The sequence below is a fragment of the Pygocentrus nattereri genome, chromosome 24, assembly GCF_015220715.1.
Source record: "Pygocentrus nattereri isolate fPygNat1 chromosome 24, fPygNat1.pri, whole genome shotgun sequence".
In the NCBI taxonomy this organism is placed as follows: Eukaryota; Metazoa; Chordata; class Actinopteri; order Characiformes; family Serrasalmidae; genus Pygocentrus; species Pygocentrus nattereri.
The window spans coordinates 9,341,954-9,366,908 of NC_051234.1; the positions used below are offsets into that span (position 1 = coordinate 9,341,954).

At 38.3% G+C, this 24,955-nt stretch overlaps 1 protein-coding gene across 1 annotated transcript; it reads right to left on the minus strand.

The window, feature by feature from the left end:
• Window positions 1–1,584: 1,584 nt before the first annotated feature.
• On the minus strand, window positions 1,585–22,010 carry zdhhc11 (zinc finger DHHC-type containing 11). The gene is made up of 11 exons (XM_017695810.2): window positions 21,750–22,010; window positions 16,399–16,620; window positions 12,290–12,468; window positions 11,083–11,184; window positions 8,544–8,668; window positions 6,973–7,128; window positions 5,600–5,712; window positions 4,974–5,032; window positions 4,554–4,617; window positions 4,381–4,459; window positions 1,585–1,847 (listed from the first exon to the last, which is right to left on the minus strand). Exons 1-11 carry the CDS (start codon window positions 21,756–21,758, stop codon window positions 1,681–1,683), a joined length of 1,275 nt encoding a protein of 424 aa, XP_017551299.2. The 5' UTR covers window positions 21,759–22,010; the 3' UTR covers window positions 1,585–1,680.
• Window positions 22,011–24,955: the final 2,945 nt, after the last annotated feature.

Below are 24,955 nucleotides of genomic sequence, written 5' to 3' on the forward strand. Positions count from 1 at the left end.
ATATAGACATAAACAAAGTAATCAGCAATCATGTAGTGAACGCATTTTTAAACAGGAATTCCACTGGATTTTCAAAATTCCTGCATAATTCAGTGTGTGAGATATAAACAGAGAGATTCAGAGCGGTTTGGTGTGAAATGGTTCAGATGTCTTTACAGTGGCGGTGATAGGAACCAGGGGTCACCTTGCTTTCTGTTAACCTGTTAGCTAGCTGACCAGCTGAGTTCTAGTTAAGGACATAAGTCGTCAGTCCCTCAGTTTAAACAAAAAAGGGGTCTTGCTTCATCAGTACACTCGGTGGTCCATGTGAGCAGCATGAGAGTCAAGGAGGATTTCTTTAACAGCACAAGGTTTTTTTTGTGCAGTGGTGCAGTGATACAGAGTTCAGTTGTTGTGAGGCGGCTGCAGGTGAGTCTATATCGTGGGTTTTACAACAATTTCAAATACAGCTCAGCCAATCAGATTTTGGCTCCGAACTATTCGTTTTACAACAGAGCAATTAATGTTATCAGGCCTTGCACTTTTTCTCAAGTGCTGACACTGTGATATTTGCATTGTTCTACAGCTCTGTATCACCTCTGCTTTAACTGTGGATAGAAGTGCTTGCAATGTTTGATATACTGCATCTTACTTACAATTATTAACTGTGATTTAATTTGTAAAAGTTGCTGCTATTTTAGTCAAGAAGCTTCTGCTTTTATTGGCTAGTTTTTACCTCTATTTGATATAATGACCATTTTGGCACACACACACACACACACACACACACACACACACACACACACACACACACAGACTGTTGGTCCTTTATATGTTACCTATTAACCTCTTATCCTCCAGGGTATATTTTGGTTTGTCCATCTGAATTTACTTGACCAAATCGTAAGGCAAATTATTCAGTAACTGCATGAAATAAATGCAAATGTTTATTTATTTATTTATTTTTCTGTAAAAGTTCCCCTCAAATTAACAGAACGTGTTTTATGATCTACACGTATCGCTTTATGCTTACAATTTACTGCTGAAAGCCAAAAATCTTAGACGCTCTTTGTATTATTTTCTAAAAATAATTTTTATAAAGCAGATCACTGAAGAGACGCCATCTGTTTATAGTTTATAGCCCAGTTCAGTTTCTTTTATTATTTATTATTATATATAAAAAATCTATATTTTATTATGACGTAGCACAGTTATTGCTGAGTTTTATGAACCTGGCTTGTTATATTTAGGCCGAAAGTTTGTCCTAAAACTATTGGATAAAGCATCAGGCAGCATATTCATAACTATTTCACGTAGTATGTTTTATTGAGGGAGCTTTTAAAGGCATTATTCTGGTTGCTAGCTCTACAACTGCGAACATCAAACCACTCTGAAGGACTTTGTTTACAGCTTAACCTCAAAATTATGCAGAGAATGTTTTAAATGTGGTGGACTTCCCTTTTAACTGTAGCTGTCTCTTGTTTATTTTGAATAAAAACACAATATACAAACAGATTGTTACCTGTAAAATTAACCTGTAACCTGTAAAAATAATCATTAAAAAAATCATAAAGATATCCAAAGGAGTCCAGAAGTCCACTCGGATTGAATTTGATCAATGTTATTGCTCTGATTCTCCACATGATGGCTCTCTGACCTCAAGCAGTGGACACGGAGGAGTCTGCTGAACAGTGCTGTGAGTCATTGTATGAGCTGCTGGTGGACCACAGTGGTGTCTATGATGGAAGTGCCCAGAGGGCTCTGGACGATGGGGTGTCCCTCAGCTTGACTGTGCCGGCCACTGCTGCTCTGCTGGAGAACCTGCGGGCTTTCCACATGACTCGGACGCCAGCTGACCGAAGCCTCGCCTGAGACCAGCATACATGTATACATGCACCAGGGAAATAGAGCAGAGCGTTGAGCGGTCAGTGTTGCAAAGAACATGGAAAAACAACTCAAGTTGATGCCAGTAATGAAATTTACACAACTTTCCAACTTCCACCCAAATTCATAGGTGTCCACACATACAGTTCACCTGAATAAGGCCGTTCTACTGAATTAGGTCAAACTGCAGTCTTACTGTAAACAAAACTATTTAAAAACACAAAGTATTCAGATCTTAGATATTTACAAGCATTGTGATCTATTTTTAAGCATTTTATGATCTATTCTACATTAGCCTCGTAGCTCCAGTGTAAAGCTAAAGAAGCAGACTTTAGATAGCACACGTCTTGGCTTATTAAGACCATTTAGGTTCAAGGGGTTAATTTAGCCGATTTAGCCAAACTAAGAGAGGAACAACTTCCATACAGAAATATGTGGACATATATGGACATTCATCATCAGGAGTCAGATATATGTATCAAAATATATGTACATATATGTGAGTATCAAGTACTGAAAATATATGCAAAATATATATCATACAAAAGTGAGTACACCCCTCATATTTCTGCAAATATTTTATTATATCTTTTCATAGGACCACACTATAGAAATGAAATCTTGGATATAACTTAAAGTAGTCAGTGTACAGCTTGTATAGCAGTATAGATTTACTGTCCTCTGAAAAGAACTCAACACACAGCCATTAATGTCTAAATAGCTGGCAACATAAGTGAGTACACCTCACAGTGAACATGTCCAAATAGTGTCCAATTGTGTCATCGTCCCTCCCTGTGTCACGTGACTCAGAGCTACAAGGTTCCAGGTGTGATTGGGGAGCAGGGTCACTGGATATTCAACATGGAACCTCAAGGCAAAGAACTCTGAGGATGTGAGAAATAGAATTATTGCTCTCCACAAAGATGGCCCAGGCTATAAGAAGTTTGCCAACAGCCTGAAACTGACCTATAGCATGGTGGCATACAGCTGTTTTCCAGGACAGGTTCCACTCGGAACAGGCCTTGAGTCCACGTGTTCAGCATCATATTCAGAGGATGGCTTCAAAAAATAGACACGAGTGCTGCCAGCATTGATGCAGAGGTTGAAGAAGTGGGAGGTCAGTCTCTCAGTGGTCAGACCATATGCCACACAATGCATCAACTCGGTCTGCATGGCCGTCATCCCCGAAGGAAGCCTCTTCTGAAGCTGACACACAAGAAAACCCGCAGTCTGCTGAAGACAAGCAGTCCAAGAACATGGATTACTGGGACCATGTCCTGTGGTCTGACGAGACCAAAATAAACTTGATGGCTCAGATCGTGCCCAGCATGTGTGGCGGCACCTTAGTGAGGAGTACCAAGACAACTGTCTCTTGCCTATGGTCAAGCATGGTGGTTGTAGCGTCATGGTCTGGAGCTGCATGACACCTCCAAGATGACAACTGCCTTGCTGAAGGTAAAGGTGATGGACTGGCCAAGTACATCTCCAGACCTAACCCAATTTTCCACCTGTGAGGTATCCTCAAGCAGAAGGGCACTTTGAGCACAATTTGGACATGTTCACTGTGAGGTGGACTCACTTGTGTTGCCAGGTATTTAGACATTAATGGCTGTGTGTTGAGTTCTTTTCAGAGGACAGTAAATCTGCACTGCTATACAAGCTGTACACTGACTACTTTCAGTTTTATCCAAGTTTCATGTCTAGTGTTGTCCCATGAAAAGATATAATAAAATATTTGTGAGATACTGTATGTCTGATACCTGGTTGAACATCACAGTATAGTCATAACTGTTACTCTGTTGCTGGTTTGCTTTTAAATAATAAATCCTTTAAATCTAACAGGAAACAGTATTTTCATTACTTTCATATTTTAATGCTTTTACTCCATAAAAATGTGCATGTATTTAGAGTTTAACTGTGTAGCTAATCAACAAATGTTCACTTCATTATGAAGTATGTGGAAGAAACATAGAAGATGCATAAAAACCTTATATTAAATAATATGCAGTTAGGATATATGAGTAATATAAGCCTTCCTTATATGAATGTTTTTTTAATCATATACTGTTTACATATGGTATTTGTGTGTTATGTTCATATATGGCTGAAATATGTGTCCAATATTTGAAAATCTCCCATTTCAAGTTGGCATATATGTCACATATATGTTTATATGTGACAAAGTAAGTTGAATTAAAGCAAAATCTATACATGCTAATATATGTCACATATTTGAAACCCATATATTGCCATATATCAGACTTCTGTATGGGCTGGTTGGGCAAACTTAAAAGTATTTTCTTAGGCAAATGCTGTATTACATTTTTGTGGCTAACAAGTTTTTTTTTATAAATTGTGCAACATATAAATTCTAACCATAAAGAAAAACATATTAACTGTGCTTTAAAAAAAGGTCCATATTCAAAGTAACACGTAATTTCTCCTCATCACTGCTATCTTAATTCAAAAATGATCTCCTTTTAACATGGACAGCATGTTAGTTGTATGGGATCTTACCTGGTATAATTTGTGATGAAGCTTTTGAGCCATAGTTGGGAGGATTTTCTCCATTGGCTGCCTGAGGAAAGTGTTCCATCTACATAAAAACAGTGCAAAGACTGTGTTTCCATACCGTGTCTTATTATATATACAGAGAGAGAGTAAAATGATTATTCTTATTGCTTACTGACCTCGGAACAGATGGATCCTGAGAGTTCACTCGACATCTGTCCCCTGTCTTTGTATTTGAAGATACTGCAAAGAAGGATAAAGATGATATCAAAGGAATACTTCAGCTAACAATGCTAATATGGCTACTAGGCTTATAGTCATCAGTTAGCTCAGTGCAAATAAACTCATTCTGAACAGTCCCCATCCACTTCCACTTATTCTAAGTAGTGGTGTTGTCATTTGCATCATTAGCCCCTTTGAATGAAGTCCGTTTCCCGAAAACTAGGTAAACAAATGTGCTGTTACTTTTATATATAGTGTGTAATGTAATCATACTATGTATGTTCATCTAATCCTTTGCACAGCCTTATAGTCTTTAGGTTTAATCACTCGGATTTTGAACTGTAAATATTTAAATAAAAGCAAAAAAAAAACAATACCTTGATCTGCTGGACAATGGTGCATCACAGTCTATGGACATATCCAAAGGGCCAAGGCTCTAAGAGTGAAAAAAATACTTGTCAGCTTAATGCGCAACAGCGTTAGATAACCTACGGAATCATATTTTGACTCCTTGAAGATCTCGTAATTCAGAGGATTCAGTGACACTGGAGGGAAAATGTAGTTTGGAACATTTTTGTTTACCATGGTGTGAAAGTGGCAATTCCCAAAAATGCTATTCATTTTTTTCCCATACAGAAAATGGCTTAGACCCCGGAATTCCCATTATGGGCACGACGGCAAATACAATTTTGTCCAATCCTGGTTTTGGAGAGCTACCTTCCTGCAGAATTTAGTTCCAATCTGTATCCAAGCTGCCAAACCCTTAATACTTCTCATCCAGCCAATTAGGAACTAGCAAGGGGATGATTAGCTGGAGGAGGTGTGGCAAAGTTTGGTAGAAACTATGCTCTGCAAGAAGGCTGAAGACTGGAGACCACTGGTATCCATTATCACAAAGCAGCTACAGAGATCAGTTCATGGACCCTGAAGACTGTAGGTCAGACTATAGGTCACAGTGACAAAGAAATTACATTGTATTCTCAGCATCTGTGGAGGATGGTACCTGTGCTGAAGCCTCAGATCGGGTCTGCTGTGTGGCTCCGCCCCCCTGATCTCTGCAGCTTTGTAGCTGACGTTGCTTCATTATGTACTCGTATGTGCTCATCCCTTTACATACTGCACAAAGAGAATGAGGGAGTGAGGGAGTGAGGGAGTGAGAGAGAAAGAGAGAGAGAGAGAGAGAAGACAGGAACTGTGAAGACTATAAACGTTATGTATATAAAGTATGTACAGGTATATATAGTATGAAGTTGATACAGTGCATGTTTTTGTGAAATCTGTCTTCAGTCTTAAACCTTTGTAGGTCCCTTAAAGTGTGTATACTGTGAAATGACTCTTCTTGCCTTTTATGTAAGGATTTCTCACTCATAGCTCATTGAAACTGCAGATTCTGAACCTTCAATCCAGATCACATTTGTGTTTGTTAGTAGAAGAACCGATGTGTGACAAACTTGAATCTGATGAAAGGTTTTCGTTGTAAGTACAGCTGACAAAATGGACAATGACTGTAGAAACAAGGAGGTGGTCATAATGTTATGCCTAACCAGTGTAAATATCCAATATAATCATGTAATATGATCATGTAATTTAAAATAAATGCATAGCACAATAACTTGACTTCTATTGATTAAATGTGTTGTCAGTCAACACTGTAAGTGCAATTACATTTCAAAACTGAATCAAAATGTCCTTGCAGTCCCTGGTCCATTAGCTAGCTAGGTTAGCTTGTTTGCTCACCTCACAAAAACGTATAAATGTATTTTACTCTGATTCAGTGTGGACCTGGCTCAACTCACTCACTCACGTTTAGCAGGCTGAAGATTCTACTCAAAGGGTTGCTATTAGCACTCCTTTATGTGCTTCGTTAAGGCTGAATTTTACTTCTCTCTCTGAGGTAATGTGCTGGCATCATGCATAAACATTTGCATACATATCTGCCAACATACTTCCCACGTAATGTGAACATATGCACTAGAGTGACATGCGCTTGTTTGGGTATTGTTTGGGTCTTGTCCCACCCTCGATGCTAATGATCGCCAGTCAGCATTTTCTCGCCACACACCTCCACAGATGTCGTGGCCTCTGCAAGCTATGCTTATCCATGAACTCCTCTACATCTCTGTGCAGATACATGTAGCTTTGCAGAAGTATTAATCAGCAATAAGAGCAATGATTCACATCAATGATACTGTGTCCTTGTTTAAAACCCCCTGAAACAACTAAAAAAATAAAACATTTAACTGTCATGAATACAAAAACAGCACTTTAAATGACTAAATGTCAAAATAGCTTATTTAACTAGGTGACTTTCATTAGCTAAATGACTGTGTGAGACAGTACCACACTGTTTTAACCTGTCAGGGTGTGCACACTCACACAGGTATATGTGGAAGACCAGCAAGTGGCACAGCATTAGAAGCGAGGCCAGAGCAACGATGACGGTGATGAAGGCTAATATGAGGAGGCTAGCAGAGCTGGTCTGAACTGGAGCCAGGGGCAGGAAGGCCAACCACGTCCTATTCTCCTTCACACCTGCACACAGAGATCAGAGAATGCTTTAGAGAAATGCTACATTGCCTGCAATGAATGAACACCAGGGTCCAGTTAGCTTTGTGCAACACTGTTAAGCACACTGAACTGCCAGGGCAGAAGAGCCAGCCACGTCCTTTAATTTCACATCTGTCCATAGAGATTAAAGAGTGCTCTATAATATTTGACCATGTCAATATATGATGAAAGCTAGTCAGGGGCCAGTTAGCTCTGTGCAAACACTGTTAGCCATCCTAGCATTTGGATTTGTTGTTTAATACCAAACCTTAAACAGAGCAGTGCAGCTAAGAATGCTAACATGACTACCAACCTTACGATTATGGGGTGTTGTATTCTTTCATTCATTAAGGCTTAAATAATAATGATGTTAAAATCACACTTGATTAACACAGTACACTGAATGTTTGTGTATACTGGTCACACTGGCTCTGTTGGTCAACAGTAGCTACTTACTTTTAACAATTATATTCAGTTTTATTCATATAAATCTACCTATCTACCTACCTATCTATATCTATATATCTATATCTATATATATCTATATATCTATATCTATATATATATCTATATATATATATATATATATATATACATACACATACATGCAAACACACACATTTTCTAAGCCGCTATCTATCTATCTATCTATCTATCTATCTATATAAATAAACACACACTCATACACTTACATTTAATCCTAAAGTGGATCTCTTTGCTCATAAGATTTTAGATCTAATCAGTCAACCTTAAACTTAGTACACTGAGGGTGACCCTTATTTGCAATGTAGCCAAGCATTAAACAAAAAAGAAGCACTAGCAAAGAGTAAATATAAATTTGTGATGTACAAATGTACATAACAGTATAGCAAAGAAAATACAATACGACCAAGAAACTAATAATAATACAGTACATAAAAGCAAAAATTAGGAAGTGTTAAGACAAATAACAAATCTGGACAATCAATTCAAACTTTTATCCAGATTAATGAAAAACGGTAATAAAAACTAATATTTCAAACGTCTCGGTAGGATAATAACAAAAAGATAAATGTAGGAAACAATAATAAAATAATAAAAATAAGTAAAAAAAATGTCCATAAAAAATAATAAATCAACCAAGAAAGCAACTAATATAAATAAAGCAACCAAAATAAAAGACTAAATCACCTAAACATTTGCAAGCTGAATGGAGGTGTTTAAGGATGGTAAGTGTAAATTGGAAGAGTGACATCACCTAATGGTGTTTCCTGTAATAAATCCCAGGTTTTTATTATATTATTATTGAAGCCATCCTTGTTCTGCAGAGGATGTCCTAACGGTAAGTGGCACTCGCAATAATGATAGAGTAGATAAACACAAACCATGCCACAGAGTCTTTAAAGGGACAGATCACTCACTCTGAAAAGCTGCTGCCATGCGCAGATTAGCAGGGTTCACAAAGTGTTCAATGAAGATGAACAGGATGACCACCACGAGGAGAAGAACCCCAAACACAGCAGAGAGGACGGTCATGAAAAACAGCCTGAGAAAAGAAAACGGATTTGGAATTTTGATCTGTGAGCTTTCAAGTTCTGCAACCCATGCATACAATACAACTGCACACTGACGAGAACATTAAAGAGGTAAAAAGGTTTTTGTGGTTTTACGTATCAAAAAAATCACAATTTACTTTTACATGACCTTCTTTCGAACATTCTTTATCTCTTAGAATTAAACAGGCTGGTTTTGTTACTGTGCGTTTAAGACTGATATATGTAAATGAGATCTGTTCTGATTGGCTATGCTGTATTACGCCTCATCCAAAAAGCCGGGATTTAACACTTCAGTGTGAATGACTAGAGTTAAATTGCTGCGGGCTGAACAGGTGGATATAAGCTAAATATTTTAATAATTTCTAATCACTCGCCTAGAACTTTTCTTTAATTATAGAAAGCAGAAGGATGTATTTCACTAAAAAAGCAAAGAAGACTCACCTGTATATTTCCATTTTTCCTACAGCAGATTTTGGGCAGCAGGACACTAACATTACTGCTAATGTGCTGATTGGTTGGCTAGCGGAGCAGCTCATTGGCTGTGCACACCCATAGACATCATGGATGTACATGATGCGCCGTTTTAAACTCCTATAACTCTAAGTTTAAAGGCTCTTAAAAATATAACGGCAGTGTTAAAATGTTTTACAACCCCAATTCCAATGAAGTTGGGACGTTGTGTAAAACATAAAAACAGAATACGATGATTTGCAAATCCTTTTCAACCTATATTCAATTGAATACACTACAAAGACAAGATATTTAATGTTCAAACTGATAAACTTTATTGTTTTTTGCAAATATTCACTCATTTTGAATTTGATGACTGCAACACATTCCAAAGATGTTGGGACAGGGGCAACAAAAGACTGGGAAAGTTGAGGAATGCTCAAAAAATACCTGTTTGGAACATTCCACAGGTGAACAGTTTCATTGGAAACAGGTGAGTGTCATGACTGGGTATAAAGGGAGCATCCCTGAAAGGCTCAGTCATTCACAAGCAAGGATGGGGTGAGGTTCACCACTTTGTGAACAACTGCGTGAGCAAATAGTCCAACAGTCTAAGAACAACGTTTCTCAATGTACAATTGCAAGGAATTTAGGGATTTCATCATCTACAGTCCATAATATCCCCAAAAGATTCAGAGATTCTGGAGAAATCTCTGCAAGTAAGCGGCAAGGCAGAAAACCAACATTGAATGCCCGTGACCTTCGATCCCTCAGGCAGCACTGCATTAAAAACTGACATCATTCTGTAACGGATATTACCACATGGGCTCAGGAACACTTCAGAAAACCGTTGTCAGTGAACACAGTTCGTCGCTCCATCTACAAGTGCAAGTTAAAACTCTGCCATGCAAAGCGAAAGCCGTATATCATATACACCCAGAAACGCTGCCGGCTTCTCTGGGCCCGAGCTCATCTGAGATGGACTGACGCAAAGTGGAAAAGTGTCCTGTGGTCTGACGAGTCCACATTTCAGATTGTTTTCGGAAATCATGGACGTCGTGTCCTCGGGGCCACAGAGGAAAAGGACGGTCCGGACTGTTATCAGCGCAAAGTTCATAAGCCAGCATCTCTGATGGTGTGGGGGTGTGTTAGTGCCCATGGACTGGGTAACTTGCACATCTGTGAAGGCACCATTAATGCTGAAAGGTACATACAGGTTTTGGAGCAACATATGCTGCTGTCCAAGCAACGTCTTTTTCAGGGACGTCCTGCTTATTTCAGCAAAACAATGCCAAGCCACATTCTGCACGTGTTACAACAGCGTGGCTTCGTAGTAAAAGAGTGCGGGTACTAGACTGGCCTGTCTGCAGTCCAGACCTGTCTCCCATTGAAAATGTGTGGCGCATTATGAAGCGCAAAATACGACAACGGAGACCCCGGACTGTTGAGCAACTGTTTTTATTTATGTTTTACACAACGTCCCAACTTCATTGGAATTGGGGTTGCATGATGTTCTGTGTTCAGGATATGATTGTATTCTTTTATTTTAAAAATGTTTAAGCATTTAGAAACTGATTTTGCTCAAATGCTCCCTACTAATGCATTCAATTGCTCACTGGACTCACTTGGGAGCGCCCTCTAGTGTTTGAGAAACATGGAAGACATTACAGAGCGGTAATTTAAATCTCTACAAGTTCTCTCATATAAGTAAATGTCTTATCGCTGTTTGTGACATCACAAAAACGGTAAATTCAAAATGGGCTGTTTTTTTAAGCTTAATTCCTGTATATGGATTGTATGGACTGGGAAGTGCACTGTACATTTTTAAACTTCTTCACAAACTACATTGAACATTATTAAAAAATAAATAAATATAAAAAAGAAAAATTAGCTTTCCACAATATGGGCTATTCCAGATCTTCATTTGCCTTCTCTACCTTCAGCTTCTCCTTACCAGTAGTTCTTTCTTCCTACGCAGTTGTTGAGCCATTTGCAGTGGTGATCAAAATCTGCGATGCACTTGTTGCAGCTGCCGCAGTGTTTCACTTTAGGCCCTCTGCAGAGAGAAGCAGCAGATAACCTCATCAAAACAGAATTTCAGGCTTTTTTCTGTTGCCAAAACAGTTACAGGCGCAATGAAAAATACAATATACTCCAGTTCTGATACAGTATATTGCCAAAAGTATTTGTTCGTCTGCCTTCACAAGCATATGAACTTGAGTGACATCCCATTCTTAATCCATAGGGGTTAATATGATGTCGGCCCACCCTTTGCAGCTATAACAGCTTCAGCTTTTCTAGGAAAGCTTTCCACAAGGTTTAGGAGTGTGTTTATGGGAATTTTTGATCATTCTTCCAGAAGCGCATTTGTGAGGTCAGACACTGATGTTGGACGAGAAGGCCTGGCTCACAGTCTCCGCTCTGATTCATACCAAAGGCGTTTGAACAGGTTGAGGTCAGGACTCTGTGCAGGCAAGTCAAGTTCTTCCACACCAAACCTGCTCATCCATGTCTTTATGGACCTTGCTTTGTGCACTGGTCTACAGTCATGTTGGAACAGGAAGGGGGCATCCTCAAACTGTTCCCACAAAGTTGGGAGAATGAAACAGTCACAGAACCCTTAGCATGATTAAAGGCTTTTCTGCATCATGAAATGGTTCTTCAGATGGATGGAGAATGTGCTGTAGATGGCTCTATATAGAACCTTTTAGACAATGGTTCTATATAGCTCCCAAAAGGGTTAGGATGTCAAGCTTGTAACAAGAGAACACTTTTGGGTGCAATAAAAAACCCTTTTCAAAAAGTTTTATATAGAGCCAACTACAGCATTCTCCATCCATCTAAAGAACCCTTTCACAAAGCAAAAAAGCCTTTAATCATGCAAAGGGTTATGTGAGTGTTCATGGTACATAGATCAATTTTCTTCAGTAAAGAACCCTTGAAGAACCATCTTTTTAAGAGGGTAGTCGTTTCTACTGGAACCCACCACTCCAATAGTCCTTTTTCAGCAGGGGAAGCAAAATTAAGGAACCAAATATGTCTTATCTGGTCAACTACACTTGGAATGAGAGGGAAAACTGTGTAAATTTGATTTTTTTCATGTTTTTAATTCAAAAGAATGAACTAATGAGTATAAATGACCGGCCTGATACTGTACATACACGTCAACCTCACACAGGTAGCAGTGCTGATTGTGGATGACGTGCGGCTGCTTCTTCTTATCAAACACAGGCATGGGGCTGGAGTAATCCTTCCTCAGCTGGACATTATTGTCAGCCGGGTCTACGGTCACCGCAGCCAGATGAGTCAGCAAGTGTAAGAGGAACGCTGTGCCGATGACCTGCATACAAAAGATTTTAACATGGTTTCATACTGCATCCTGACACACTACAGCACAAGGCCTTTAACCCAGTGGAGTAAATGAATGTAGGCCATACAATCTAAAAAAGAAAGCCTGTTTTGTGAGTGTCCAGCACTGACAGACAGGACTGGGGGTCAATTCAACAAACTTTAGTCATTGTACATAGAGAAGCTTCTCTGATGGTGACACAGCCTGATTCTGCTACATATAAAGAAGCTCCAGTGTGGCTAAATCAAGCCTTTATGTCTTTTCAAGTGAAACACATAAGCGCTGACCGCTGACATCACCCGGCTGTAGCGCCTAAAGCTACGAACAGCCTCACTTTGCATTTACAGTGTGATTCAGGCCTGTGTGTTTAGGAGCTCTGAGGGAGCACAAGCTTGTTAAACTCTTTAGTCTCTTTTAGAGCCTTTGTGTTTTCTTGACTTTACCACTGTAACGCTTTGTTCATAGGACGTCCTGCAAGTACAACCAACAAATTGCAACTTGTGCAAAATGCAGCAGCAAGAACATTAACACGAGCTAGAAAACAGGGGCAGTATTACAGAAACTTCCTCTTTTTGTCTTAAGATCAGGTCAAGATAAGACTTTTCACAAATTCATACTACAGAAGCAAATCTTTTCTTAATTTAAGAATGTTATCTTACAGCACCTTATCTCAAATTAGTAAATCTTAACCCACTCGATTGAAGTCGGCAATCAATTGTCGTGTCTGTTACCTAGCAACGGACTACATGCGCACAGCTAAAACACGTAATCAAGTTAGTTAAAAAAGGTTAAATAAAACTAAAGCTTGATAAACTAAAAGTTAAGAATATTGTTTCAGCGTTTTGTGCTGTTTTTCAAGAGTGTCGTCGCTCCACAGTTTCAGTCTCCATTTCCCAAACACTTTAGCAGAGCGTGCTAACGTTATTCCTCCTAAAAAACATATGATAAAAATATGTTCAGCTCCGTCTCCTCATTATTTACCACCATCACTATAATCTTTTATCTGAGGAGTTTTATCAACATTATATAGCAGCTCGTTCCAACCACGCAAGCTGACTGGTTGAGAAGCATTCTAACCATGCTGTTATTTTGCCATAACGTCATGGGTTGTTCACAAACACTGTATCCCTCCGCTAAGATGCCTTTGCTAAGCAACGACTTTGACTAGAATAGAATAGAATCCGCTTTTCTAAGAAGGCTTTCCACAAGGTTTAGGAGTGTGTTTATGGGAATTTTTGATAATTCTTCCAGAAGCGCATTTGTGAGGTCAGAAGAACAGATGACTAAAACTGATGTTAAGACACTCTGGAGTTAAGACGAAATTTAGGATATTTTGGCATCTTAAGATGTTTCTGTAAAACTGTTTGTTTTCTTATCTGGAAATAAGATTATAGACTTAAGAACTGTTGTTCTGTAATAGCTTCTGTTCTTAAGTCGCCATGACAACAAAGCAGCTCAGATATGATCTCAGACTTCAGAATTTCCTGTAGTATGGCCAGAGGATCAGTTTTGGCTTCACTTGGCACTGGCTACCTGTCTCTTTTAGAATCAGCTATAAAATTTTAATACTAGTTTTTAAATCTCTTTATGTTTCAGCACCATTATACACTTCAGAGTGCTGATGGATGATGATCCAAATCCAGCTTTAAGATCATCCAGTGCCGCTTCTCCATATTCCAAGTATGAAACTTATAGAGTTGAGAGGCAGCATTTTGTTTTTATCCACCAAAGATCTGGAACAAATTACCAATAAATAAAATCAGTGTTTTTAAAACCAGTTAAAATCTTATTTCTTTACTTCAGTGTTTAATTAGGCTTTTATTGTTTTCAATTGTTTTTACTGGAATATTACTGTTACTTTTCTGTCTTTTTCCTTTTTATTTATACTTTTATTCTATGCTTTTTACTCGTATTTACTTTCTGCTATTTATTATTTATTATATTTGGTTTTGGATGATCTTTTTTCTCTTCTTCCTCTTTTGTTTTTACTTTGTATTGTGAAGCACTTTGAGCTCCATTTTTAATAAATATATAATGCTATATTAATTAACATTATCATTATTATTATTATTATTCCAGGAATATGTTATAGATGGAAAACCTGAACATACTGAAGACCTAAGACATGTCAATTTATATGGCCCATTCATGTTAACTGTAAGCCACAGCAAATCAATCTACATACATAGTGGAACCTGTCTGAATTGTAATAGAACATATGGTGTGAATGGATTCTCATATTCATGTGGTCGACCATGTATTGAGTTCATATTTCATATGTGACCTTATATCCCTCAAAAGTGTACCATTATTACTGTTTCTATGTTTTCTATGCATTTGATTTATTTATTTACATAGTTTTTAAAAAGTTTGCATTGAAATAAAAAATAAATAAAAAAAACACAGAATTTTGTGAAGGTCATTTTTCTTCACCACAAAAAATATTGTAAAATAATAACAAAATATCAACAAATAGAAAGAAATAAAACAAATAGTTCAGAACCTGCAGTTTCTATAAGCTACGAGTCAGAAATAATTCATAACAAATTACATGTTTTTATTTGTTACTTCTAAGGGCCTAGCTAATGTGCACATTACAACGTTCTGAACGCAGGGCATCTGAAACTACCGCTGTTTTTCTATAACATTAGGTGTACACACTTTAAAAAGATAGTCCTTCAAGGGTTCTTTAGTAAAGAAAATTGTTCTATATAGAACCATGAATTAAAGTGTTCTTTACATCGTTAAAGTGTTCTTCGGATTGATAGACAATGTTTTATATGGTTCTATACAGAACCAAAACTTCTTTTGTTGTTACGATGTCAAGATTGTAACAAAAATAAGTAAAGAAAGTAAAGTAAAAATGGAAATAGGGTTTCCATACAGAAACCCTAAAGAACCCTTTTTGGTGCCATGTAGAACCCTTTCAAAAAAGGTTCTACATAGAACCATCTGCAGCACATTCTCGATCAATCTGAAGAACACTTTCACAACGTTAAGAACTCTTTAATCGTGCAAAGCGTTCTTTGAGTGTTCATGGTTCTATATAGAACCACTGTTGTTATTAAAAAATCCTTGAAGAACCACCTTAAAGTGAGAATATAGCTCCAAAATGGGTTCTAGTATTGTTACAATGCCAAGCTCGCAGGAAAAGCAGAGCCCTTTTGGTGCTATATAGAACCCTTTTCTAAAAGGTTCTCTACAGAACCAATTACAGCACATTCTCCATCAATCTGAAGAGCACTTTCATGATGCAACGAACCATTTAGTCATGCACAGGGTCCTCTGAATGTTCATGGTTCTATATAGAACCATTGCCATTATTAAAAACACTTAAAGAAGCATCTTTTTTGTGTGTAAATAGCACTGAAAAGGGTTCTGCTATTGTTTCAATGCCAAGTTTACAACAAAAGCAGAACCCTTTTTGGTGCGATATAGAACCTTTTCCAAAAATGTTCTAAAAGCTTCTATATAGAACCAATTAGAGCATATTCTCCATCAATCTGAAGAACACTTTCATGATGCAAAGAACCCTGTAGTATTTTTTTTTCTTTCTTTACTAAAGAACCCTTGAAGAACCACTATTTTTTAACTGTGTATCATTAGCTGTAATTTGGGTCTGGGAAACCAGCACCATCTTTTTAAGTGTGTATACAGCACCAAAATTAGTTCTGCTATTGTTACAACGCCAAGCTCACAACAAAAGCAGAACCCTTTTTGGTGCTATATAGAACCCTTTTCAAAAAGATTCTATGTAGAACCATCCACAGCACATTCTTCATCAATCTGAAGAACACTTTCACCATGCAAAGAACCTTTAAATCATGCAAAGGGTTATTTGAGTGTTCATGGATCTATACAGAACCTTGTTCTTTATTAAAGAACCCTTGAAGAACCACCATTTTTGAGAAAATAGGATACCCCGTAGGCGATGTAGTTCCACGGTGGAGGCAGGAGTGGGATGTACACCCCGAAGCCCACGATGGCCATGAAGCTGTACATCAGCCAAGCCAGCAGCTGGAGCACATGGAGAGGGAGTGTCCACCCGTTTACCCTGGAGTGGAGAGGAGCAGTGACCAGTTCATTCCTGCTGCTGCCGCGGACGGGCGCCGTGCGTCTAAAACGACGCTCCAAACAGCTCATCTGGAAGTAGGAGACAGAAGTTTGATCTGTCAGTGAGAGCATTAATATGAGAGTGTCTGTCTGCAGACATGCACCTCCAGCCTATTGATGAGGTCAGTGCTGCTCTGCCATGTTTTATGAGGCAAAACAGTGAAACACGAACTGCTGAACAAAAAAAGTAACACTGAATGAACATCGATCAGGCATAACATCATGACCACCTCCTTGTTTCTATGCTCATTGTCCATTTTATCAGCTCCACTTACTGTATAGCTGCACTTTGCAGTTATACAGTTACAGACTGTAGTCCATCTGTTTCACTAATACTTTGTTAGCCCCCTTTTACCCCGTTCTTCAGTGGACAGGACCCCCATGGACCCACACAGAGCAGGTACTATTTGGGTGGTGGGTCATTATCAGCACTGCAGTAACACTGACGTGGTGGTGTGTTAGTGTGTGTTGTGCTGGTCTCAGTGGATCAGACACAGCAGTGCTGCTGGAGTTTTTAAACACCTCAGTGTCGCTGCTGGACTGAGAACAGTCCACCAACCAAACGCATCCAACCAACAGCGTCCTGTGGGCAGCGTCCTGTGACCACTGATGAAGGACTAGAGCATGACCAACACAAACTGTGCAGCAGCAGATGAGCTATCATTTCTGACTTTACATCTACAAGATGGGCTGACAAGGTAGGAGTGTCTAACAGAGTGGACAGTGAGTGGACACAGTGTTTAAAAACTCCAGCACCACCACTGTCTCTGATCCACTCAATGAGAAAAGAAAGAAAAAACAGCAAATCCTTTAATTAAACAGGATTAAGCAGTGCAGTGCTTGTTTGGTGAAGAATGACTCCAGGGGTCCCAACTCAAACGTTAGGAAGAGACATTTTGCCAAACCAGCAAACATCAAACCACCTTGGGGGTCACAACATTTTATGTCCATTTCACTGAAGTAACATTTTACTATCTTGGCTGCAAATGTGTCTCGGTATGTGTTGATGTACTAGTATAGGATAAAAATATAATATAAACAAAAATGCAGAATTTTACTTTGCTCTGCTTTAGTCTTTAGCTCAGCTATAGACGCTTTTCTCGCATCTCCAGCAGGAAACTTTTCTCAAAAGTAGAACAGTTTCTTGTAAAATGTCTCTTGATGCTTAATTTTTTACAAGGTTGAAGTCGCTTCTCATTCTTCAGCTTCTAGATCAAATCAGCCCATTCCAGCTTAAATGGTGCCTAAGGCATCAGAATATGCCTGCGGCTCCATTTAAGGTGGAATGGAAGAATTAGAACGAGAAGCTGGCGAATGAGAAACTGACTTAAGCTTTACGTTTTTTAGTGTTTGACCGTTTCTCTTGCAAATTAAACGTATCAGGAAACCAGCTGGAGTGACTGTAAATACAAATAAGTCCACTCATCTCCAAATTATCAATGTCTTAAATCTCTCTCTTTGCCGTTTCGTTAGCCAATAACTAGACAAGACTGTTGTCTGTGTTGCTATGGTGACCAACAGTCTTTGCGCTAGCCTTCAGGGTTAAGGGTGAATTACATTAACTCCAGCATTTAACACCATTTATTGTTAAAAGCAGAGCTTTATTTGACCACAAAAGAGAATCATTTTTCACCTCATAATCTAATTCTGTGTGGAGCCACAACAGGACAGTAAAAGAGCCGCATGTTGGCGACCCCTGAACTAGGGTGAATTAGAGTCTACAGTTTGAGCTCGCCAGTGCAGGTCACCCCTGAGCTTCAACATAATAGACGTCTACACACAAGCCTGAGCTGAGAACCTAATTTGCCAGGGAAATGAATGAGATAACGAAGCGCTATCTTTACTGAGATAGTACTGAGGCTCATGCTATTGTGGAACATGACGCTTTATTGAGGGACTGTAAGTCGGTTACACTCAACACCTTTCAGGCTAAACACTAATGCTGTATTTTGTGTGCACAAAAGATTACGCTTTTACAGTGAATGTAGTTTTTTAGGGAAAATAAAGCTGCTGTTTAGAACATTGATACTGATTTAGACCAAACATGGGCAGCTTTTACACAACACCAACAACAACCAGAGTACAGTAACTGCATAAACACAGTACAGCAACAAACCGCTGACTGAATGCTGGCCCATTACACTCCAATTTATTGATCTTGCCTCCTCATCCTTTAGTTATTCTCTGAGACTGCTATCAGATGGTGATGCTAATTAGAATTTTTGATGTCTAAAGTTTTTTAAATTCCATAGTTTCAATTGCACATTAGCAAAAACAGCCTTTTCCACTTTCTATGCAAATCCTTTAGCGAAATGCATGCTTTTGTTGATTTTCCAAGCATAAAGAAGTGAACACATTCTTTACAGAGAGCAATTTTGTACATTTTAATGCAGAAATATTGCACAATACAGATTCATAAATACGAGGACCAACTGCTTATTCATAAATGTGCTATTAATGTAATAAAACCAAAAGCTTAATGAATTAAATCTACAAATTTCTATACTTTTGTTTAAAAATGTTACTATGGTGTTATCTTAATAAGCGGCTTTATTTTAAACGTACATAATAATTTTATCATTTGAACAATGTCGAATTTAACAGTTTTACTATATGTTACATGGCCACTTTGATTATGGTGCTGCTTGTGTAATCAAGTTCATTTGAGTTTGCTGCTGGTCGTAATGGCGTGAATGCATGAATAGAAAGCTCAAAGGAGCAGAAGAAGGCTGCATGCAAGACAAGTTGAATGGTATTCTAGCAACACTTATTCCATGGATTAGATGGTTAAATGGTGCAGCAGTTCTGGTGCCTCACATTTTATTGCACCATTATCTAATTTGACATAATCGGAGGGCGGCGGGGGGGCAGTAATGAAATGTGGCCTGTGCCACTGTGAGTTAAGCCACATTTAATATATGTTTTTCCTATACTTTTAATATGTTTTTTTCTTTATACTCCCCCCCCCCAACATGTTAAACGCAATAAAACGTTAAATTCATAAAAAAGGCGTATTTAAGTATGTGCCCTCTAAAGGATGTGTTAAAAGTACTTTCACTTTTTTTAAAAAAATCAACAAAACATGAAGAATTAATTATAATAAATAAACCTTTTTCACTTCAACAAAACAATTCCCTGCACTATGTCAATGATGAACTCTGAACGAATATATTAAATTCGCATTTAACTTAACAGCGCATTTTTAAACCTTAAACACACCATCAAATGGACTCCAGCGGCACTTCTTGTGGAATGACTCAAACTCTATTTTTTCAAATCGTTGCATTCAGTTTTTTTTTTTAAGCCTTTTTTAAAAATGTGGTTTGAAATGCAAATGAGCTCTGACACAGCGCACAAGGTCGGTAGCACAGGCTAATTAATCTCTCCTAATTTAGAGAGGCGATATGGAGGAGTCCTGTGGAAAACCAGGCAAGTGAGTTAGTTTGGTTGCCTAGCGAATCTAATCAGCAGCTCCATATCACGCTGTCATGGGCTGATCTGCTGCAGCGCCAAGCGCCTGGGTTTATACTGCCTTCATGTGCTGTGAGGATCACTGTAAATACGAGTTACTGGCCATCAAAAGTTATAAACAACAGAAGGCGACGTCTAGTAAGATCATTACTAATCAATGATGTTGAATAATTATGAGTTATTCTGTTTATTAATGTTCTATAAGCAGTATTTACCCATTACACTAAGCATTACAGCCTCTGGCTATCCTACAGTAAAGAATATTAAATCATTATTTGTGTAATAATGCTGAATAAAAGGTGACAAAAATGGTACTTTGAGCACAGTTTGGTGCATTTTGAATTAAGTAAGGAAATATGTAATACAAAAGTTGTTATGTGCTTAATTTATTACCTACAGCAAATTCCACATTCATAAGTATAAATTTTAAAAACTTATTGTTGATTACTTCATGCAACCAAAAGCAAATGATGTATAAATAATGTCTTTATTGTACTTTTAAAAATTGAAAAAAGTTTTTTGTGTTACCTTAATAAGCTCCTTTATAATGTATATGACAGTTTTATCAATTTAATAACACCAGGTTATAACAGTGTTCTTATTTATTATCTGTCCATGTTGCGTGAATATGTGCTGTAATCCTGAGTTCGTTAGTGGACACAATTTCGTAAATACATGATAACAGCCATAACATTAAAACATCTTGTTTCTACACTCATTGTCCATTTTATCAGCTCCACTTACTATACAGGAGCACTTTGCAGTTCTACACTTACAGACTGCAGTCCATCTGTTTCTCTGATACTTTGTTAGGCCCCTTTTACCCTGTTCTTCAGTGGTCAGGACCCCCATGGGCCCTCACAGAGCAGGTGCTATTCGGGTGGTGGGTCATTCTCAGCACTGCGGTAACACTGATATGGTGGTGGTGGTGTGTGTTGTGCTGGTACAAGTGGATCAGACGCAGCAGTGCTGCTGGAGTTTTTAAACACCTCAGTGTCGCTGCTGGACTGAGAATAGTCCACCTACCAAACAAAAATATCCAGCCGACCGCGTCCTGTGACCACTGATGAAGGACTAGAGGATGACCAACACAAACTGTGCAGCAGCAGATGAGCTGTCATCTCTGACTTTACATATACAAGGTGGACTGACAGGTAGGAGTTTCTAATAGAGTGGACAGTGAGTGGACACAGTGTTTAAAGCCCCAGCAGCACTGCTGTGTCTGATCCAGTCAGACCAGCGCAACATACACTAACACACTGGCCATTGAACAGGGCGAAAAAGTATTCATAGAAACAGATAAACTACAATCTGCAATTGTAGAACTACAGTTACCTATACGGTAAGTGGAGCTGATAAAATGAACAGACAACGCGAATTCACGAACATTTCTGGAGCACATGAACTCTGCATACAGTAGAAGTTGCGCGGTATCCTAGCAACGCTTTAATCTTACGAAAACGCCGTATAACCGCGGGTTTAGCTACTTTACCTCATATTTTTACGCTTGACAGGGAAACAAAGAGTGAAACAAACGAATATGCGTCTTTTATCAGTCTGTTCTTCGCGTCTATATTACTTTTGATTCCGTGAGCTGTTGAAACGGAAGAAACTGTGCGCAAAACGCTTCAAAAACAGCTAAATACGCAGACGTTAGAAGCTAAAGGCTACCTTTAACGGTTACTCACATTAGTCATGGTCTAGCTCTCAGCAGGGTTCCATAGGAAGACATTTGCCGCCCTTCACACTACAGTCCTCAGCTCGAACAGGTCCCAGCTGTCCATAGTGCTGGCTAACTTAACTTCGAGACTAAAAACTAAGGAAAAAGCGGCAGCTGTGCTTCAGTTCTCCTCATTACATTCACTGTAAGGCGTCGTTAGGAATCCTCCCTTAGTGGAAGCAGCGCTGAGGTGTTGGAGCTGAAGGAGCTGCAGCTGAAGCTCTGAGCTGTGAAATGTTCCTCTGCTCTACACTCGACTGCTGGGTCCTAAAGAGCTCGACAGCTCTCAGCACAACACCCAGAGACAAAATACTCACTTTTTTACACTATTGGACGAGAAAAAAATGCTTTTCAGAAATACTTTGTCTTATATTGTGACTGTAATGGCCTCTTGTTTATTGAGCAGAAAATATATTTTAACAGCACATACATTAGACTTTTCACTCAATATGTACATTTTTTTCTTTTACTACAATGAAGTCTTTAAAATGTAATGTTCTAACTGAAGTTTGGGGGGAGGAGCACGGCTGAAACCCCTTCGTCTTCCAAACCAGCTCCTTATAAATTCACATCCTTGCTTTCACATTCCTGTAACCGGGTGTTCACAGTCTCCTCCACCACCCCATCTCCTCTCTGCTCCTCAGTCCTAGATTAGTCTGACAACAGATATGAGGGAGCCCGGCCTTCTAGCTACAGGTAGAAACTGCCCAGAACTTCAGCCCACTTTCTCAGAGTTCTCCCCCACCTCCCTCAATCAATCTTCCCTCATACTACCACCGCCATGTTGAAGGCATGGTCTGAACTCACAAACAGTATTTCTGTTTATATATTTATCTTTTAAATTAAGTTTAGTTGGGAATATATTTCAATTTATACACACTTCAAAAATATGGTTCTTTGAGGTTTCTTCGGTTCTATATAAAACCCTGGACACTCAAAGAACCCTTCTTATAATTGAAGGGTTCTTAACATCAAAGATAGGGTTCTTCAGATTGATGGAGAATGTGCTGTAGATGGCTCTACACAGAACCTTTTTGAAAATGGTTCTGTATAGCACCAAAAAGGGTTCACGTGTTGTTACGATGTCAAGCTTGTAACAATAAAAGAAGTTTTTGTGCTGTATGGAACCCTGTTCAAAAAAGGTTCCATTTAGAACCATCTGCAGCACATTCTTCATCAATCTAAGGAACCCTTTCATGATGTTAAGAACCCTTCAATCATGCAAAGGGTTCTTTGAGTGTTCAGGGTTCTATATATAACCATTTTATTCAGTAAAGGAAATATTACTTCTGAATAAAACCATCTACAGCATGTTCTTCATCAGTCTGAAGAATGTTTTTACCATGCATAGAAGCACATGGGCATGCAAATTGTTCTATAAAGAACTCTAAATAGAGCCATTGCCTTTACTAAAGAACCCTCAAATATTATATATAAATATTTTATATTTAATGAACATTACATTTAACATCAGGTTTGACGCTTATTTGTAGCTAAATCTGAATGTGCCTTATGTCACTTCAGGGTTCATTTCAGGACCTTCTTATATTTGTTATTTTTTACTATTCTATTTTTCTACAATTAATGTTTATTTTTACAATGTATCTAATCAATTTAAATTCACACTTTTCCTGTGTACACCATGGGGTCTGAGAGTAATGCAATTTCAGTACACTGTATGTCCTGTACATATTGCAGTATTGACAATAAAAGCTGACTTGACTTGAAAAACTAAAAATATTTCATTATTTTATACCATTAAAGTTACATGGAATGGCTGATTATAGGCATCTGAAAAATATCCTTTAAAGAGCTTATATTCATATTTTATTTTCTTCCCTAACTATATATATATATGATTGGCGGTCCTGTATTGTCCAGTCTGAAACACTCCTCATAACAGCAAACACAAACAGTCAGTTTTGCAGTGTAGTTTTGAAACATGGACTCGATGGAAACCTTTGTGAAACTGTAACCATGTTTACATACTTTGTCAAACTCTTTCATATCAAAAAATGGAGGACAATTTCGTTTTCTGTGATAAAAGTTCTTTAAGAATTTAAGAATTTACATATATTGTGAAATGAAGCATATTTTAGAAATGAGGCTTATCTTAATGAAGCAAATGATCACTGTAGCCAAATGAGAGATGCTGCTTTGTGAAATATTTTTAGATGTAGATGTTACATTGCGGATGGTTTGCACTGGAATAGTGGGCTTATTCTTCGCAGAGCTTACCACCCTCCCGAATGTAGCCTAGATTTTCATCAAAATGCAAAAACAGCTTTGTAGGCCTCATCTGAATCCCACTCATGTAAGATGATAGTCAGTTTTTGCTTATCAGCAGGACTAGAAAAACACATGTAAATGCATGTGCTGTAAAGCAGTGACTGGGGGAGTGTTCACTTGCACCTTATCTCAAAATCATATACAAACATTCACGGTTCATCTTACAACCTGGAACCTGATCTTCTTTAACCTTAGTGCACATTTCTCTGTTCATATTAAGCATCATCAAATCATTTTAAATTCTTGTTATCCTGTAATCCTTACATCACAATGTAGTGACTTTAGCTCCAGCTACAGAATGTCTTCTGCTGTTTGATGATGCCACCAGTGGGTGAGATAATAATCAGTCTTCCTTCTCATGTTTCACTCACTAATACAGCACAGTATGGAGAGGAAAATATGTTATTGCTTTCTGACTCAAAGACTGTTTACTACCAAAGGGGAAGCCCACAAATTTCTTCATAATGCAGATTGTGTGATGTAAACAGAGTGACTGGTTTGGTGTGATATGGTTCAGATTTCTTTACAGTGGATAATAAGTTTTTTTGGGGGGACTGTTTTGCCTCACAACACCCTGCATGTATCCTTCCACCATGAATGGATTTTAAATAATACTAATAATTTTAGGACCAAAAGCTTCTCAAAACTATCATAAAACAGTGTCTCAGTCATCAGGCAGTGAATTCACAACCATTTCATGTAGTAACTTTAAGTGAGGGAGTTTTTTTTTTTTTTTTTTTTTTAGAGGTGGACGTCTGGTTCCTATCACCACCACTGTGAACAATTCTGACTCGGTCAGTTTCTCTAGAGCAGCACGTTTCACACCAAACCGCTCTGAACGACTCTGTTTACATCTTAACTTTCTAACTATGTAGGAAAAACTTG